Source organism: Eleginops maclovinus, chromosome 3, assembly GCF_036324505.1.
Source record: "Eleginops maclovinus isolate JMC-PN-2008 ecotype Puerto Natales chromosome 3, JC_Emac_rtc_rv5, whole genome shotgun sequence".
NCBI lineage: Eukaryota > Metazoa > Chordata > Actinopteri > Perciformes > Eleginopidae > Eleginops > Eleginops maclovinus.
The window spans coordinates 8,409,685-8,430,933 of NC_086351.1; the positions used below are offsets into that span (position 1 = coordinate 8,409,685).

Below are 21,249 nucleotides of genomic sequence, written 5' to 3' on the forward strand. Positions count from 1 at the left end.
AAAGGATGAACAACTGCGTTAATAACATCAGCTTCTTTGATAATAAGTCAACGACAGCTCCCAGGGGGGTGTTTCAGTAAGAGTTATCTGACTTTAAAACACATTTGCATGCGCCACTAATGCTGAGCTGATAAAATATTTAGCAGTTTCCGATTATGGGTACATTTTCTGATTAACAATTAAAACATGATTAAAATCTTTCCCCTAACCTTAACCAAGCAATTTAATTTGCCTTAACTACACCATACCTTAACCAAAGTGAGCAAAGGAAAGCATTTTTGTGTTAAGGAAGGAACTGACAAACATTTTTTTGTCGTTATCTTAATGGAAACATGACTTCTTACTGACGACCTTGTAACATTTGTCTTTTTAGTGAAACATTTATTTTTGAAATAAACACAACCTTGATAAACAAAGAGGATTCAGATGTGAGGATCTATTTGAGGAGTAGGACTGTACAGCAATAAGTTTGACAAATTGTGTTAGCAGTTGGCGTGTGCGGCTGTCAGGTGATTTTCAGTAAGCAAGGCTTATCATAACCCCTTGCACCACTGCACAAAATAACAGTAAAATGATAAAACAAAGTTTCACAAACTCAAATTAAATTGTCATGTTTGCTGTGATGAATTATCTCAGACAGTGGATGATGTTTCACATACTGTATGACAAGAAAAATCTGTGAATGCTTTCATCGGGAGGGAGGAAAACAAGTCCTGATATCTCCAACAAACACAAAGAGGGATGAGGGGAAAGAAAGAGGCACGTTAAACAGTTGGCACCAACCTCAAAGCAGTTTTTCCTCAGGACAACATTTTTGGAGCCTCTCACCGCACTTACAAATTTAAATTATCATCAGCATACATTTGCACAAACCAATTAATGACTTGGCTTCCAATTTGTTTTTCTTGGATTGTATTATTTGTACATGTATTTTGTCACCTTGATGGTTTTCTGTAGATAATTGTTTACTGTTAAATGTATCTTAAATCCATTTTTTCACTGGAGTCCCATTTGTCATTCTCCTTCTCCATTCCCAATTATATTATTGATCCTCTATTCATGATTGTTTCTGAAGACAAGAACAACAAAGCTCTTGCAGAGTAAGTCTCTTTAGTTTTTAGTTATATATTATTCAGGTTTATTGCATTAGACAGCTGGAGAGAGACCAGAAGAGAAGAGCCTCTGCGACAAGGACTTATCCTTTAGTATCTGTGCTTCAGATTTGGTCCCCGGTTTCGTTTTTCTTAACTGATCAGTATGCGGTTGCAGCAGAACTGTCAGGGCACAGCGGCTCTGATTATTACACTCCTTACTCTTGGTTGCATGTTATATCGGGGTATTGGTTTTTCTGCAGTTATTATGTTGTCGCTGTGGGTGAAAGCGTTAGCTTAATGACTCAAATGTCAATGTAGATTAGTACCAGCGGTGTTGTGCTTTAGCTCAGCAGTGAAAAAATGACTCAAATGGTTTGTCAGCTTTCAGAAATGTATTTTAAACTGAGAGGAATCTGTGGTGGATTCTGCTCAAGAACAGCAGAGAGTGAGGAGATTTATCCTGAACAATAAAGCTACACACTATATGCACATAGACAAATGTAAGCCCATAAAGAGTTAGTATGTGTAGCTCATAAAACACTCACACACAGCACACACACAACCTCAGACACATTCAGACACATCTATGCCCTGCAGTGTTTTGGTAAACAGGCCTGGATCTTCGCTGGACTTCAGAACCAGACAGAGTAGCCACTGGGACTCCCTCCTGCATGTCACTCCTGCCAGGGAAAATATTTCAAGAAATTCTTCACCTAGCTTCCACCTTTTTGATTGTCATGTTTTTGACTTTACGGTATGTGGGTGTGAATACGATGTTCAGGTTTCATGACCCCTGGGGCTTTCGGACCTATTTAAAACAAAGGATGGATTTTCCCCAAAGATACAACAGTTTTTCTGCTTACATACAGAGATTTAAAAAAAGATGTTTAAAGGATTTTGGCCAGACAAAAGCCACCTCCAACGTCCATCACTCCTCCTATATGCCCTTCAACCACCCTTGGAGCTGCTCTCTGGCGTCATGCCCTGACTATAACGTGCGCCCACCCCCATATTTCCCAGGACAGAGGGGCTCGTAAACAGGGCTGGAGGGCAGATGTAGGGGGTGGTGGTGATTTTGGGCCATGCAACCGGTTTTGGCTTCAACATTAAAAGGACTGGAGATGGAGGATTGAGATTATTGCTGACTCAAGTCCAAACTCAGATGCCCACAGGACAGCTCGCCGAGCCACAAACAGATGTTGTGATGCTCTGGTGTCGATACTGAAGCAACACAGAACGGTTGTACAACTGATAATAAATGCAACTACACTGTTTGCTTTTAGTTGGTTGCCATCATGGAAATCTTTCTGCATGAATGTATCCCACACCCCGAACAAAAAAGACATAAAACAGGAGCCGTAAACATGTATAATGATATAAACCCTTATGTCATTTACCACCTACCAATTTTGTACCATTCATCACATGAGAACAAAGAAAAATCTGATTCCCATCAAGTGTTTTTCTGCATAATTACAGCAATTAAGGTGCATTAGCAATCTTAACATTTTTTCTTAAGTGACTATAATGGCTGCATTATTTTGTGATAAAAGAGGTGTAGCTAAGAAGTGTGACGCCTCTGAAAGATGATTTCCTCCGGGCCAGCCCACGTATTTGTTTAGTAAAAAACATCAGTGCCTTTTAACTTAAATTGTCTCAACCTTTCATCCCACTGGTGATAGTGAGGCCTAAAAATGTAGAAGACAGCTTTTATTTTAACTTGTGGAAGAGGACATTTATCTTCACCTTTTTTAAATATAACAGTACTTTTCAGTATATTCCTGTAAAGGACAAAAATAATTAGCCTAAAGTACTAGTATATGGACTACTTTACGTGGCTTTAATCTTCTTTGAGCTGGCAGCGTAACGGAAAGGCTTTTCTTATAATGCTATGCATTACTCATTATTTCAAACCTTGAACAACTACATTTTCTGCAGAAACTGTAAGTGGATTTTTGAGTTTCCGTTAGCTAAGGCTGATGTTTTGACCCCTTTGACCCTTATTTCCCATGTCAGATAATTACACATTTAATGGTAAAGAAAATCCCTCTCATGTGGCTCTTACCCGTCGTTGAGTCGTATCAGTATGGCCCTGTAGAGCTGGTGCTGGGGGCTGTTGGACTCTGGACCACAGGGGTGGATGAACGGGTGAACGGATGCAAGAACAAAGCCCTGCTGGTAAAGCTCCTGCAGCTGACCTGGCAACTCCCTCACCGAAGAAAGACGAAGTGTGGACGTCCCACCTGAAAGAAAACGAAGGGCAACGAATACGTTAGACAAAATAATTTGTACGTTGAAACATCTTTGCTGCTAGGTGCTGATTGCTGTAAGTCCAATTGGCAGTTCCTCGCCTTCTGATTTTGGTGGTAATGCTCAATCTTATACATGTTCTTACTATTATTTTATTCCAAACAAATCACTGCAGAGACACCAAAACAATCACCTTGGTTAAAACAGAAGATATTTTGCAGGAAAAAGACACATTTATGTTTAAAAGCAGTACAAATCCCTGGTAACTGGCAAAGTTAGTTTTTTAAAATGAATGTCATTTCTCTTGTCAATGTAATGTCTCTTTCCCTGTCAGCTTTTCTTCCTCTTCATCCTCACAACCTCCCTCTACCCCCTGCCCGAACATAGGCCTTTCTACACCTTCTCAATCCCCACCTGTCAACCCGATGCCCTAATTCTTTTCATCCATTTGCCAATCAGCCATTCCTACTACGGTATATACGGTATATACCAGCCACTCTCCTGCCTTCTTGTATCCAAGTAACTTTTGCACTATAGGCTCTATTGAAGGCTTTAATTCTGTCCTGTCGGTGTATGTAATGTATTCCTTCCCTGTTGCACCTGTAATGTGAAATTTACAAAAAAAAAATTGACAACAATTTAGCACCTATTAAGTTGTTCCATTTTTCATACAGCTATGCAAGAAATATGAAATGCATTGAATAAATTCAGGTAACTCTAAAGTAAACTGATGAAAGGAAAAAACTGTTCCCCTGCAGTTCTTAGTATCTGGACTATTTCTGCCACTCTATGCAATTACCTAAATGGTAGTTATTTTTCACAGCAGTTAGCCTCTTTTTGATTTGTACCATTTAATTAATGTTGGATTTCTTTATTTTTGGAGAAAGGACCTCTTACAGCTTGACATGTTCCCAAACTGCACAAAAACAGAAAACTAAAGGAAAACTGCTTCACAAAAAATCAAAAACAATACAAAGGCCACGAAGATTTGCAATTCAGATACCAACACCGATTCAGTCGCAATTTGTTTTGGCAATTAGTATCACGTTTTCGCTCCATCCCCTCAATCTGGGAGTTAATAAGAGTGGCTCAAAATCCAATCAGAGCTGATTGCTTCAGTATCACGGCAGCTCTCTGTATTCTGACACTTGCTTTGATTCCCTATCAGCTCAACGTAACTGTCCATGAGCAGCAGACAGGGACATGACATTAATACAGTGCTATCAGTGAGTGGCCAGCTGTTTAATAAAAATGAAGTTTTGGACATAGTGCTGCACAAAGCTCTTTCTCAGCATTATTTTCTCCTTGCCACCTCCCTGCACCTCCCTGAGGGAAGAAAACCTGCAGCAGACGGCCGCTGGTGACTGCTTTTCATGGAGCAACCAGCTGCGTTACAAAAAGCCACACGCAGCTTCTGTCAGGCAACATCGGCCAATCAGGATGAATGGTAATGAGTTCGGGAGGGAAGAGTGGTTCAAGTTCAGGAGTAGGAGCAATTAGATTAGTAAATGGAGAGGTTGATAGCGGGAAGGAGAGGAGGATGGATAGGAAATATAGAGGAAGGAACAACAGAGAGGTCCAAACAGAGGGACAGCTGAGAGATGGTGCCTGACCCCGGATGCATGACGGCTGGGATCCCAGCAGTGCGCTGTACACAGCGACATTTACTACAGGCCAAACAGCTGGGGCATGTGGGAGAGCGCCAACACAAAGAGCTGGATGCAAAACGAGAGACTAGGGAGAGGACAGCAGAGGAGGGAGGGAGAGTGGGAGCGGAGGTCTGGTTGTCGGAACGAGCTGTCACAAGACGTGGGAAACGCCGCTATGGCTAATTAGAGTCAATGAGACTATACAGAACGCAACATTTAAATCCATGGGAAAAGTCAGGGTACACAAGTTCAATTGGAGAGGGAGAGAGAGAGCTGCTTGTATGGTCTCAGGTAGAGTCGGCGAAACTAACAAGATTTTCTAATCATAGCAGTATTGTGCATGACAAGGCTGGAATGATATATTTATGTGTATTTGGATACAGAATACTCAATATTTAAAATCCAAATGAAGTGCATACTATGTGTATGATATCTGTTTCCTATTTATTCTGCAGGTCATGACTCCAACTTCCATGTTCTTATTGGATATGGGACTGTCATTGTACTGTTTTAAAAAAAGATCATAATTATGAGTACTGTAAAATAGTGTTTTTCATTCCATACACACATCAGTTTGTTTTTCCCACGATGCGAACACGAGGGCAAAAGAGGCTAAATTGAGGTCAGTCACAGACATTTAAACTCCTGACACCAACAGCATGCTCTCACACACTGCTTGCTTGTTTGATGTCAAAGTCGTGTTAAAATGTGTAAAGGAGCTCTGCATAACATCTGCTGCATTTATTACCATTGGCCACTGCACACAAAGCTAACAAGCTCTTGTGTTACTGTGATAGTCATGTGTGGATCTGTTGTTCTAATATAATAATGAGTGATTTATTGAACAGCGCATAATGTGCTGCTAATGTATAATTCCACATGCTTTTTGAGGCTCTAATGTGGATTTTGCTTCATGTCTTTACATTCATAGTCGCATCCCATACATTATTTATCTAAGAAGCCAAGCGCATTTTTGCACATGTACTCGGTATGATTGCGGATGTGCCAAAATACATTATACATTTGAATTTGTTGTATTGGAAGCATTATCATATGCAGCATATCAGCCTCAAGACAGCTGGAATCCAAGAAAATATTGCATTTCCATCAAATCCAATTCAGGGCTCTATTTCCAGAGGTAGCATGATTATAGTTAAAGTCAATGCTTGTATGCACGTGGAATGAACATATGCAAATTGGCATCATACATTTTGTGTGTTGAACATTTCAGCTGGAGCTACAAAATTGAATAATGTGATGCTCTATAACCCAAAGAAATAAACAAATAGAAATAAAGGAAAATGTTGAGTTTCTAAAAGAACCAAAACTGAACAAATTGGAGTTCATAGAGTTTTAAAATCAGATACTGAGCTGTTGCACAAACACAGTGCAAGCATACTCTGTACATACAGTATAGCGTCAATGCGTATATTGCCTACTGCGTATATACAGACTTCTCTTCAAATGTCCTTGAGATGTAAAAAAAGGAAACTTCAGGTTTTATATTTAATCAGATTTCTGTCTTTTCAATATCCATAATTGATTACCACTGTCATTCTTTCAGAATGAGATTACTTTAATCCATTTGCATTGAATCTGTCACTCCTTTACACCTCAACAAGCCGCACTTCCTCTGGTAGACAGATTTGACTAAAGCTCACATGTGTGACATTGTTCAGCCATCCCTTGCAGGCTGTACAACACAATGATGTGGTGTGCTTTCAGTGTGCTTCACCACATCATCAGGACTGCAGAAGGGATTTCTGGAAAAAGCCTGCTAGCGCCAATCAGAAGGAAGCTTCTGTGATGTAGCTCGAGAACTGATTCAGTTCGGATCCCAACTCTTCCTCCCGGGCTCAAATCCAGAGGTTCATTGTGAAACCACGAAAGAAGCAAGAGAAGGGAAAAAATCATATACTGTCCCCTCGGGGCAAGGGAGTGCTTTGGCTAAAAATACTCCTCCAAATTTCTCAATCACACTCTGTCCTACTGCACCACAATGCTGGAGCTTTAGAAGTTAAAAGGCGTGGAGGAATTGACACAAAGAAATAGCCCCCCCCCCCCCAGCTCCTCCTTCCTCATTTCCCCCCCTTCCTCCACCGCTGGCTGCCTTTAGAAATGGAATTAATCCCTCTGTGATCTGCAATTTGTTTTTTATTTCCTTCCCCCTTCCTTTTGGTGCGACATGAACACCCTGTCCTCCCCCCAGAGGGATCATATTGCATGTGCGCTAGTTCACAAGGCGGTAAATATTAAATGGAAAATGAAACTGTCTTTGCTTGCTCTCTGATCCCCTTAGTGGAGATGAGTAAATAAGGAATGGTTTCAATTAGGCAGTGGGAACACAGCCGCTGGCGACTTCTTAAGTTGGCTTTAATCGCTGTGTGAGCAGCTAATAATCTCATCCAGAGGCCTTTAAATACACAGGGTCTACATTTATTAGATCAGACCACGTTTTATTTATCATACTATCCCCAAGCAAGTGTTGCCCAGTGCTTGGTTTTTGTAAATCTCGTTCTGTTGTTCGAATGTTAACTATGCCCTGCAATACAGGGTCATAGTCCACAAAGAATCTCTTTGTTTGCGTGGATGAGAGCAAATGAGCTGCCATATAACTGCTGTATGCATGCGTCAGGGTTGATGTTTCATACTGCAAATATTAAACCCTTTGAAGGAGTCAGTGGTCAATCACACAGGCAATCTGGGAAACCTTACATGGCAAACTGGCAGCCAATTACTTCACTCTGTCTTTTTGTTTACCATGGAAGAGAATGCTTTCTCATATCTACAGAGAAGGTCCCTAAACCCCCAGAAACAAAACACTTCTTGACAAATAATGAGGAAAAAAAGGTTGCTTCTGACAACTAACAAATTGGTTTATGGAAAATTGTTCAGAGCTGTCAAACAGACATTGCCATTAAACACAGAGGGGGAAACAAAAGTGTGGTATGGTTGTATGAAATGATGTGGGAGTGATGGCTTAGTCTGGGGTTAATGGAAACATCAGATGCTTTCTGTCCATGCTGCATGACAAGACAGGGGTCAGAATAACTTTTAAGCTGTATAAATTTCAAGCATCTCTTTTTAAATTCAAAGCCTGGTCATTTTACAGTTAGTACCATTTAAAGTAAACAACACAACCTTCTATAAATTTAGATAAAATGCTGATTGCTGTTGAGATACAGTAGAGTGATGTCTTTTTAGTCCCCTTGACTCTCAAATGTGACAAAAGTGTTCTGCCTTTTTCACTCTAAAAACATCCATTGTCTGCTTCTTTGTGGATTTATTTATCAGATCAACATTTAGATTAAGGTTTAATGTTCACTGACTTTGGAAACAGAAAAACAATCTCAACACAAGGTCTTTTCAACAGCCGTTGTGAAGCTTTTGATCAAATAACATGATCTTCGTCAGAAAATGGGGATGTCTTCAAGGTCAAGAGGGAATCTAAGCTTTGAAGCCAACATGGACTCGAAGTGCTTGAAGTGCTCTGGGAGGAAAGATTAACATTTGAAGATTTACAATTTCATTAAACTAAGCAAACTCAAAACTTTTGACGAATATACTGTGAAAAGCTACTACATGGAGCTTGTGGTAAGATGTTTTCTTAACAATGGATCATCAGATTTAACCATTTCATTAAGTAGCTGCAAAACTTTAATAATATAGATAAGAATATAGTTGTGTAATACCCCGAAACTAAAAAATGTTTTTTGGGGAAAACCAGGTAATTTATTTGTTAAGTAAGGCAATTTACATGGTCTACATATGCAGTGGGAAAACAGTAGGGACAGACAGATTGTGGTTGTGTGTGTGTGTGTGTGTGTGTGTTTCAGGGCAGAAGGAGGGAGGGTGTGTGTGGGAACAATCCTTGCCCAGATTTGCATTTGATTCAGAGTGAAGATGTAAACACGAAAATTGAATATGCATGCATGAAAGAGTTCATCTAAGGAGCAGAATAAATAACAACCACCCGTTCAGTTTCTGTAATGCTGACCTTCCACGCATGGGCACACATATCTATCTGACTCAGCACTGGGAATTAAAAGCGTCTCTCTCACTTCATGTGTCTCATATCTGGGTGGAATCCAAATATTATTCAATAGACACAGAGAGCAGGAAATCAAGATAATGATTCATATTGAATAATAATAGTTATACTATTTGGTAGAATAAGAAAACAGGAAAGCAAGGAGATAAAGTAGAAGAAGAATAAGGAACACAAACAGAAGAAGAGTCATTTTGTCATTTTGGATGACTTTTCTCTAACATTTATAGACTTAGCCAGCAACTGACACAGATGACTTGCGTGAATGGGTTATGATCTAAACCCTGTATGTGCCTTACTTACTGACTTGCATCTAAATGTACTTTGCATCTGGCTGTAGTGCTCCCTAAACCACCTCAGGAACAATTCTTCCTCCGGGCCCGATCAGACAGAGTGCGTTTTAGCAGCTGGAGGCGGCATTTATTTTCATTATTATGGCTGTGAGATTGAAGCATTTTTCTCGCTGCGTTTGCATTGCAGAGTGCTTTGCGGTTGTGGGCCTTGAATGCCTTAAGTTGAAATAACTTGACGGCAAAAGTCACTGTAACGTCACCTACTGTAGGATGCATCTCAAATCCCGAACTGTTGGGCATTTGAGGTAGCTATGCATCAAGAAAAAATTCGGAAGCAAGTTTTTGCCATTCAAGTCTCCTGTCTTAATGATGTCAGTATACTGGTAAGAAGGCCATTTCTGCCCAAACTGATCTAGGGTAGAGTTTGTATTGTATTAGGAGCACAGTAGGACGCCATTTGAGTCAACCTTCTTTGGATAATTCCCACTCCCCATGAATAATAAAAGAAAAATATCCCTCAACTTTGAATTGAAAATCTTGCCTCTGACACTAGCTCACTTCCCCTTTTAAACCCATCTGCCATGTAAGCACCTCTGAGCTGCAGTCTACCGCATTTCCATCACTCAACACATTTAAAAATAAATGAGTAAATATGAAATTAATAAGCTGAAAGATTGGAGCGCCAAGGCTCTGCACACACACGCGCCATGCACCGCCTCTGGGAGAAATGGTTCGACCACATTTGCATTGAGTAGAAAATAGCCCCGGCATATATTACCCACCCGCTGCAAGTGATTTCTGATTCTGCTGCTCCTATCCACCACATCTCTGTCAGTGATATTGCCTCACCTTATTGTAATTAAGTATTGTTTGTTCTTGCTAATGGCTCAATTAACAGTCAACGTGTTCTGGTGCACAGCATCGTACAGGACAAAGTGTTTTTAGTTCCCTTCACATACGTAGTAAGAAGCTGCTGCTGGGCCACTGGAGACAGAAGGAATGTATCTTTGGTACGGCAGAAGAGAACTTGAAATGAAAAATGTAGATTTAGTCAAATCCTTAATTGTACTTAATTATAATTTTGAGATACAGCAATGTTTAGCTTCACTTATAAGTTCTGATCAATATTTCTTCATAAACAATTCCCCAGTACCCCTCAGCTCTATACAGCGTTTCAGCGTTGTTAGCTCATTGTATCCGTTTCCGGCCAACATCTTCACTACGACCCAGGTCCGATTCGAACCTGGGTCCTCCGCTCAGAGACTTGAACCTAGGACCTAGTCCTTACTGTCTTTTGAAGAGGTTTGCAATCTCAAATAGTTTTTTAAGAGAGGAACACAAATGTTGTAGAATCTGGAGATTGAGGTAAATCGGCAGATCGGTCATGCTAGCTTACTGGCAAAGATTCCCCAAAGTTGAACTGTCTTTACTGCGAGACCTTAATGTCAAATGATTGCTTCTGCAATGACTTCTAGTGGTAGACCAAAAATCAGATTTCCCTTCCTTTGGGAAAGACATAAAAAGTGTACAAGGTTATTGCTCCAGGCAGCCTCACCAGTCACTCGACTCAGGGGGCAGACTACACCATTTTGTGTCTGCTTGAAGGGGTGAGACGGAGCCCAAAGACTCTCAACATTTAGTTTGATCTAAAATATTCATTCAAAAATGTTTTCAAAGATATGTATTTAGCCGATTTAATTGAGTTCTACACAGCTCTTCATTGGTGGCTGGGTAGTCAGTCCTCCTTTCCCTTTACCTATGATGCCCCTGGTTATAGCAACACATTGGAGCATTAGACCCACGCCAATTGTTGATGGCTCTTTATAATCCCTAAATTAATACCTTGTAATTGTTTTGTTTCCCTATGTGATCACTCTGCAAAGCCACAAAGTATATCCCATAGAAAAAATTATATTTAAACCCATCAGGAATGAAAACCAAACACAAGCCTGTGCACCTTCCTAAGGTCTTGATAAAAGCAATGCAACATGAATATGCTGTAATTGGCCTTTTGGAATTGAAAGCACCACCCCTGTATTCTCTCTGTGAAGTAGTCATATCGTTATTCAGTGTCCAATTAAAATGGCCTTAGTCTCCTCAGGAGCTCTCCACTCCTGTGAGGACCACCTGCAGGACCCTCGCTCGGTCTCAGCAGCACGCCTCAAGTCATTAGCCTTCATACAGGCTCAAAATGGAAATGCCAGTAACTCCTCTGTCCTCCCATCATCTCCTTTATTTTTCTCCTCTCTTTTCCCTCAGCTCCTCTCACCCCTTTGCCACAGGAAGGGGAAGTTTCTCTGCTCAGCTCCTCAGCACATTTAGCCTCTTTTCTGCCTCTGCTCTCTGCGGGGAATCTGCCCTCCTCTCTTCAACTCTCCTTCTCTCGGTCTCACTTTTACCACTACTGCTCTCTGCTACCGCCAACCCCCTCCAAAAAAAAACCCCTCCATTTATTCCCTGCACTGTGTAAGGAAGAGCAAAATCTTTTAAGGGTCTCCTGTGCTTTGAACCTCTTTCTCTGCCTCTACATGTGAGAGTCATTTTCTGTATTTTTCTCTAATCTCTTCTCCTCAGTGTCAAGACAGTGGACATGCAAGGACAAGGTGTTTGTGCTGGTGTGATGGTCAAAAGAAAAAAAAAACGAGTCAGCCAAGATATCCGTTGGTCAAAAATGTGCTATAATGGTTAAAAGGATATGTGGTTATTGAGTTACTTTTGTTTAATAATAGTTGTTTTTCTTCTGCCAAGAGTCAAAGTCGTTTAACCTACAAAAACTAAATCCCAAGTAGTTCAAAGTGTAACAAGAGTATACGTTTACATCCATACTTAATAAGGCTATAGGGATGGTAATGCTTTGACTATAATGCTAACATGCTCACAACGATAATGCTCAAATAGTATTGTTTGGTATGTTTACTCTTTATGTTTATAACGTTAGGATGCTAACATTTTCCAATCAGTGTAAAACACAAAGCTGAGGCTGATGGGAAAGTCATAACTTTTCACATCCTGATTCTGATTATTCAGATATCATAATGTTATGGCAAGTTAGTCGCAAGGCTGAAATCCACTGGGTAGTAAAGTCATTATCAAAACAATTGCTTTTGTTATTTATTATAAATGTATATTTTTTTATCATGTATGTCATTATTATATAATGATAGCTATGTTTAAGGAAAAAAGACCAGTTAGGAATTAGCACTTGGTGAGCCAGACAAACGGAGTTTTTAAATTATTTCACTAACAGGTAAGACAATCCAGTGTATGTCATTTAGTTTACACACTTAGATAACCTCAAACATCTATCAGCATCTCTTTGTAACCATTGTTGTTTAGGTTACAAAAGCGAGTGAACTCTACATTACTGCAAATAGAAACAGAGTTTACTGTCCATTATTTCCCAGCAGGGTGTGAACAGTATCGACCCCTTCGTCTTTTCAAGTCTCTGCGAGGAGCAGTCGGAGCACTTACTCTGTGGACTAATCTATGTCTCTCCGCCTATATCTTTGTTTCACTCTCCCTCCCCTGCCTCCATCTCTCTGAGGGTGCAGGACGGCGTCATTAGCAGTCGGGGCTCAGAGTGCAGCTCGGTGGAGCCCTAGGGCCGAAGCTTTGTGCCTTAATTACCCACCTAATGAGTCACTGGGAAGTCACTGGGCCTGCTGGTGCCTCCCTCCTTTTCTCTCACTCTCACTCTCACTCACACACACACACACACACACACACACACACACACACACACACACACACACACACACACACACACACACACACACACACACACACACACACACACACACACACACACACACACACACACACTGTATTCACTTCATTCCCTTTGACCTATATGTTAATTACTCGTTCACTCATTGATGCGCACACACTTGGACTTGCCACATCCACCTAACAGTTGTACTTACTCACTCACTCAGTTTCTTGTTTGGTTCCTCAGTCTACATTCACACTAAGCCTGATAAATCTGGCAAATCTCTTTATGTATGAAATGGATGTATCCACAGGGTTTTTAAAAAGATCCATGTCCACATTGAAACAATTTAAGAGTTACTGTAGCAAAAATGTTAAGCTTCTTCATTTCACAAACTGCATCACAGTTACCATATGGTCAAGAGATGGACAGACAGCACAGTTACTCTTCTGATTTTCAGCTGCATGAACCTCTGCCCTCTCTGTGATAACCTCTTCTTTAAACAGCTGGTTTCCTGTTAACAAGGCACACTGTTTAATATCAACTCCTGTATCAAGGGACAGAATATACTGACATTTATGCTTAAATGTGCTTCGGGTAGCATATACACATGTTGAACACGTGATATATGAGACACTAAGCAGTCTCTATGGAACGATATATTGATAGAAATAAAAATGTATCTGCTCCTCCGGACATACTTTAGACAGAGACTGAATTACCCAACAAGCCGTTAGATAAGATATGACTACACTCACTCACTAAATCACTCACACTGGCCATGTTTAAACTGTATGCAGAGTTTCCTGCAAAAGAGTTTAAATGTATTATTTAACAGGGTATTTATTCAGTTTCATACTCTATCATCGAAAACAGATGATAAAGGTGTCACTGTGATAACTTTCCATAGTTTTAAAGACATGCCTCTTAAACCCATAAACCCCTGTGCAGTGCTTTGTGGAACAGTATGCTTTCAAGTTCTCTTATTACCCAAAAAGCATTACTGGATTATATTTCACTGCCTTGAAACGCCCATGCAGCACAGGGCTGTTTTTGGACACACATCTAAGTGTATAGATCGCTCAATTTCTTTCCCCTTCTTTGTATTGCTGTATCTTGCTTATCCCTCATCTCTACCATGTAGAGAAACATTTGGATGCATAATATCAACAAAACAAATAATGTACATTTGAGTACAGTTATACAGTGAAATGATATTATAGAGCAAGGTTTCTCATACACACTTGCTCTGTGCCTTCACACCTCCTGCGCTCTCCCACCTCAATTTCTCACGGTAACACTGAGACCGATGGGATCACACCTGCATGTAGAGCAGAACAGTCTGCTCCTGTACATTTCCCAGATGCTGCGAGCGGACATGTTGACACTTGCTGCGCTAATAATGTTGGACTGAAGTGCTGCCAGGGGTTGAATCCCAGTGCTTTTAATAAACAGCTTCAACCCTGAGCGTCACTAAACAACAAACATAAAAATAATCATGTTTTCAGAGTAGGCATAGTATTGATTTTAATATGAGTCTGACATTCAAGAAAAGGACCCCTGATTTAGAACAAATCATTGACAGAATGAAGAAATTGAGCTGTGGATAGATATATATGACCTTTTAATATACTCTGAAGTGTTTCTCTTAAAACTGGATATAATTATGATTTCCTTTTAGAGAGCAGGCCTCTAATTTCTCAGATGTGTTCTGGTGTAAATGTGACATAAACTACTTGACAAATGTGTAAAGACTACATCAAAATTTGCTCTCCCTCTCTAAATCCCTACTTTTGCAGTGTTTGACATTTACACTCTCAGCTTACCATTAGGGTAATGGGCACAAAAGGACTGGTTGAGAGTGGAAAAAACAGGAGGGAAATGGGAACTGGAAAATTGGTGTAGCATCTGGCCTGAGGCAAAATTTCAAAAAGCAAACTCGTGACCGTAGGACCGAAGAAAATCTGGACGCGGGAAGCGAATCAGACACACTTCTTTGCTCCTTCAACAACTCCTGTTAAGATGCCCTTGAGCAAGGTGCTTAACGGCCGACGGCTCAGATGGAGCTGCTGACTGGCACCAGACTGTGGTTGCATTGGGCATCTACCAGGTCTTAATGTCCGTAACTGAGCTAGTGTGAAGGGCGTTCCTGAATAGAAGTACTAAGCAGAGTGTTTTTTCTGGGCAAATAAAGATAAAAACAAATAGCCTGGATGGCCAGCGAAATGCTAATTCAATTAGTTATTTTTGTCTAGACAGAGCATTTAAGGCTGCCTCTAAATTCATATGCATCTCTTAATCTGTGTCCAGAGCCCCGGCGGAAGCTTTTAGTGGAGATGGGGAGGAAAGTAAACCAAATTCATCTATTGCTCCCCTCACTAAATGAATGGGGCGCTGCATTTTGAAGGCGAATGGTTAAATCAAAAGGCACCAAATGACTCGATAGGGGAAAACTACTGGTAATTTGATCAGCCAGAAAGAAGGTTTATATATACAATAAAAAAGAAAAGGTCCAAATATTTATTCCAGTTTTTCTTTCTCTCTCTCGCTTTCTCTCAGGCATTAAAGTGTGGCTCCATCACCAGTCTTCAGGCTGACAGGAGGCCCCCAGAGTGCGTTTTGTCCTCGACGCCACCTCCTCCGCTGACAGCCCTCAGTTGCCTGGAGACGCCGCTTGAGAGACAAGCTGTGGTAAATGAGCAGGTTGTTGATCAAAGCCCACGATGGCTCCACTGCTGCGTTCCAACAGCGCTTTCTCAGTCGCCGCACACCACTTTAACTTCCTGTTCTCTGCTAACAACAAGTTGCAGGCTTTTTCCATACAGTACACCCTGACATTAGCCTCCGGTTTGAAATCACTTTTGAAGCGTTTATTGCCGAGACATGTCGGCTTGATTGGGGTGGGGGGGGGGGGGGGTGGGGGTGGGGTTGGGGTTCCACCATTAGCATAGCAGAAGAGCACACATTTGAATTTTCAAACATGGGGTTGTGCGATGATTCAGATCTGACAGACTTCGGATGTTTTGGTGGCACCGTAGGTCTGCTATTACATGCTTTGTGCCGTGATCGTGGTGCATAATTTGCTCTACCCTGAAGACAGCAACCAGTGTCTGAAAAATCTAATCAGAGAGCTTTATAAAATGTCACTGTAAAATGCTATACCTGATTATTTAAAATGGCGGTGCTTATGGCAGGTGTGCCTGTTAGCAAGAAATATTTAGGTCTATAATGAAAGTGGTAAACCAAAATGTAAATCTCATCCATTACAAATAAAGAGGCTTTTAGACAGAGGCACTTTCCTTCAGTCCTACTATTAACCCGTGCTTCAGACCACATGTTGCTTCTATCCTACTTTCAAGTCGTCACATAGCTAAATAGACAAACTTGTAGCTTTAGATGAAATGGTGAGCAAAATAACAGCAACTTCAGCTCAGCAACATCATAAACTGTTTTGGCGAATACCAGAAAATCAAACTGAGAAATCACTGACATTAACACCTGCGTGTTTTTTCGTCTCACCAGACATGAGTGGCTAATTAAAAAATGTTAATCCATTATCAACTTACAAACAATCAGCTGTTAACATTCATGGCATCGTTTCTCTCCTCAACCTTGCTGTCCTTAGTAGCACTGGTGCCATTGTGTTTGTTTACACTTGAAACAATGTCTGTCTGTCTGAAAGTACGTTATAAGTACTTGGGTATTATCAGGAAGACGTAGCCTAGAAATGTGTGTCTCCATGGGGAGAGCATGAGCAGTAACTATAGCTGACATAAATGTTGTGGAGTGGATGTATAATGCAGCATAAAAGTAAATTACACATACTCAGATCTGTTTAAGTCCATTACTGTAGTCCATTAACTGTATGGTAACTGTCATCATCACTGTGTTCCTGTACAGTAATGTAATCGTGTGCATATTAGGGTTTGCATATGTGCTTAAAGCCAACACAGGCACGAAAAAAAAACTAAGCAATGCAGATCTGTACACATACACATGCTTAAAACCACTCAACCCAAAGCCCTTGACATTCCTCCAGTTTGCCTTTTGAAAAGCCTTCAGTGAGAGCTATGCTTGCCTCTTCAATAACTCCTGGAACCCTGACGGGAGAAGGACCCGGGATGTCACTTCTGATACCCTGCTAGCAGGAAGCTTGTCCAAACTATCTAGGTCGGAGAAGTTCACTGACAGTGTCGAGTGAAGGCGAGCGTGGTTGTGATCGGGAGTGTCAAAGGTAGCTTTGGGACATCAACAGCTGGATGTGTTGTGATCTAGATTCAAGGAAACATTTGGGGACATGTTCAAGTAGGAGCTCACCTGTCACATTCCTTTCTTTTCCAGACTTTACGGCATTGGGATACTGAGACTTAAAAAAAATAGTTTCCTTAGAAAGAATGATGTGGAATTAGAAATAGGAGTTTATTAACGGTCCATGTTATTTCTGTCAAATAAATGATGAGATACCTGGGTTGTGCCAAAACCTGGTGACATTTTGGCAGTAACAACTGGACATCTCAAGACTGAACAATGCATCCTTAAAGTAAAACAACCATTGATAGACTGCTAGGGGAAAGGGAGCAGAGTGTTTATTATGAACAATTTATATTGATTTAATTAAAATTTGAATAAGGGGTTGTGTAATATTAATATTGCACGAGGAACAATATTTTTAGTAAGCGCAAAATATGTCTCCAAATATTTTAAATAAAGTATTGTTGTGCTGCTGAGATGTAAAACTGGATTCTACAGAAAATTGACGTGTGGCACGAATCCTTGCAAAAAATCTAAAGATGATAGCTAAAAAAAAAAAGCTAACATACTTATTCCCTCCTATATCATTAACAATAACAATATCAGTCTAAATATGCATAAATATGTATGTTTTACAAATACTTCAGACCTACTTAGAGTACTAAAAAGCGCCAAAGAAAATGATATCAAAGCCCTCAACCCTCAATGTAACACTTAATATGTTTCACCAACCAACTGTTAGCCAGCCTGTTCCACACTTACACTTACAAGATGAAGCGTCGACCTAAAAATAACAACAAAGCGTGAAATGGTTTCAGGCTTGCAAATTGCTCTTGACTGTGAAACTGTGGAAGGGCTCTGGTGACCTGTTTGTTGCAGAGCAGTTTCAAGTGAAGGATCTGGGCCTGTTCTGCCTGAAGTCACTAAACAGCAGCCAAGACTAAGCTCAGGAAGGATTATCTTCTACTTTTATTCCACATCTTCAAGCTTGCAGACTAGGCTTTGACCATGACATATTGTGGGTTTCCCTGTTATTTAGACTAACCCAAATCCATTATTGCATTACATTTATGTTGCAAACTAGCCAAATGCTCTTGTAGTGTGCAGCAGTTGATGTAGAAATCAACCAGCAGATGGTCTTTTGATATGCCAACAAATACGATAGCTGTTCCTCATTAAAACATGTGGTAATGTTACTGCAAAAACATGCCGTCCTATTACAAATCGGGTTCTTCTTTGTTTATAACGAGACACGGAATTTAAAGAATCCAGTTTTGTCAGATTAAATTCTCTATCCAGATGTTTGACACTTAACGCTTTGGAATTGAGAATGAAACACAAAGATGTGGCGGTTTCCTCCCATTTGAAACAAAAAGGTTGCGAGGACTCAAGGTTTTAACTAAGAATCAAGTCAGCATCATAAGCTAATGGCCATACTTTTAAGAAATAAATCGATTTAGGCTTAGGTACAAGCACAACAATGCATCATCTAATCCTGATTCCGACTTTGAAGTTGAAGAGAATGGATGGATGCTTTTAGAAAGTTGAGAGTTGCTCTGGGGGGCACTAGAGAGGCATAGGGAATAGGAGACTGAACGCATGATAATAGATACAATGTTAATTCATCACCCAGTCTCTTCAGAAGTAATTAAGTAAAATTAGAGACGGCCTCCGCACCCGCAACCTTAATCTCTCAGCAGATGGGAGACCCTGCAGAGCAACAGGTGGCCTCTGTTCATACAAACCTCCATCACATAACTGTCATTTGACTCTTTGGAAACAATGGTGGATCCTAAGAGAGCCAGACATCTGAGGGAAATATGAGACTGATGCGTAATCATGACGGAGGGGGTGCACATGCGCGGTATCTATTTCATCATTAACTCCCTACTGTGCCTCCCTAACACCTGCCTCAGTATTCTGTCTATGTTTATAACAATAGAACAAGAAAGAAGGCACTGACTGCCTAATTTAGAAAGCCATCATGTTTTGTTTTCAGCAGCAGGACTACAACTGCAAACTGGTTTATAAAGCAGACTCAAAAGTCATTATTTTGCATTTTAAATTTTTTAGAATTCTGGTCATTTGACGTGGCAGAGTTTAGCTTTTATTCCCACGCACATTTTCTCAAATATGCTACTCTGCATGTAAGTGACCAGTGCACTTTAATTGCTCAGCAGGTGACAGATTTCTGCACAGTGTGTTTACACATACTGTATCATCACAGAGTATAAACTCTACCTATCAGGGAGCCATCACTTCTCGTCACAGAACAATAGAGAATTATGCCATCACGTTGCAGCGGGGGACGGTGAACTCTGATTGCTTTCCCTTCATCTCTCTTCCACGACTGTGTAGCTGGGTGCTGGGAAAAGCAGCTCAGGGCCTGACTCCTCCCCGAACCACTCCCCCTAATTAGAGAGAGTATAAATGGCACCTGCTGCAATCATCCTTCCCCATGGCCCTGTCCTCATGGTCGGTGGTGCAGGTAGGCTGTCTTTGACCACATGTTGACAACAAGTTATTGTCTCTTTGTACTGACTTGCTTATATTTCCTTACAGTTGTCTGCTGACTTCCTATGGTGGTTTACCTGCTGCTGTTTTGTTTATTGCTGTTTTGTTTATTGCTGTTTTATTCATTGCTGTTTAGTTTAGTTTTGTATAGTTACTTTGGTTTTGTTTAGTTTAGTTCCTTTTGCCAGCTGGGATTTTCTTGTTTGTTTAGGTTTAGTTTTTAGTCTTAGTTTGCTATTCAAGCTGAGTGCCAGTATATGGGGAGGGCTAGTCCGTATCACTGTTTGCTGTGGTGGAGATCACCGGGGAGCACGAATGAGTGACCTACTTGCTGTGACTGGTTTGCTGTGACTGCACCTGTGAGTATTTGGTTGCACCCGAGTGTCACAAAGTAGTATGCGACCCCGTTAACTGGCCTCATCTCACCGAGGTTTAGTTTATTTTTCTGTTTTGATTTAAATGTCAGCTTTTACATAAAGATTTTAAAACCTTTTGTTAGTAATAAAGATATTAAACTGTACTATTGTTTACAACGTGATGACTTTGTATTTTCTCTTTTTAGCATCCTCTTCCTTAGCTCCTTTTGTTGTTTTATTCATAATTAATAGAAGTTTATTTTCTGTACAAAACACGTCTCTGCCCCTCAGTACGAACTTATGCCCACATCTTTGAAGGTTTATATCTTGGGGTGCAAGTCCCCAGGTGGCGTTGTCGGTCCCCCTTTTTATTAAACTTTAATACTCTAGATATTCACCTCACCACCCCGCCACAACTGCAAATTCATCACGCCGACAAACCGCTCTCTGCATCCCACGTGGGTGCAAGTGCAATCAAACTGTAACGTGCACACAAATTGACCCCAATCAGCACGCTATTTTTTGAATGCTACCCCTTGATGTGATGGGTTGAAAACACAAGCAGGTTTGAAGCGTCTCCATTCCTGTTTTTTTTTATGATGGCTTCGGGCAGATTGTTAGTCCATGCTCCCATGAATGAAATCACATTAAAGGTCTGCAGGGCCACAGTATACACAGCCTGCTGAAGCATGACTCGCAGTGCTGCCTGAAGATGCTGCTTTCATCAACCGACCTTCCGAGAGAGTCAATTCAACTTTGCTCAACAGACTTTGTTGTTTCCACAAATTTCTTACCCCATCTGTCAAATAAACCTAAATAAACCAAAAATGTAACCTATAGGCACAGTGAGTTCTGTGGGCTTCACTGAAAATGTGCTTTCTTGGTCGGGGAAATTTTCCAGCAGAAGGAGGAACACTGATTCTGTCTTTTTTTTAACTAACAAGATTAAACTTCAAATGTGTGTTTCAAGAATGCCTTATTTCTTAACTCTCTAACATGTCCAGAGTGGTGGGAGGGTTTCAGATAACTTCAGAAGCTCTGGACGTCTCCTCTGGAGCTGTTTAATGGGAGTGGGAATAGATTTG

The 21,249-nt window shown here is 40.7% G+C and overlaps 1 protein-coding gene across 2 annotated transcripts in view; it reads right to left on the reverse strand.

Moving 5' to 3' along the window:
* The window catches only part of LOC134861893 (raftlin-like), an 87,080-nt gene that overhangs the window by 46,941 nt on the left and 18,890 nt on the right, over nt 1-21,249 (reverse strand). For both annotated transcript variants that reach the window (XM_063879477.1, XM_063879476.1), the window contains exon 3: nt 3,160-3,337. In XM_063879477.1, the coding sequence (XP_063735547.1) occupies nt 3,160-3,337 (178 nt within the window). The remainder of the gene's footprint in view (nt 1-3,159; nt 3,338-21,249) is intronic.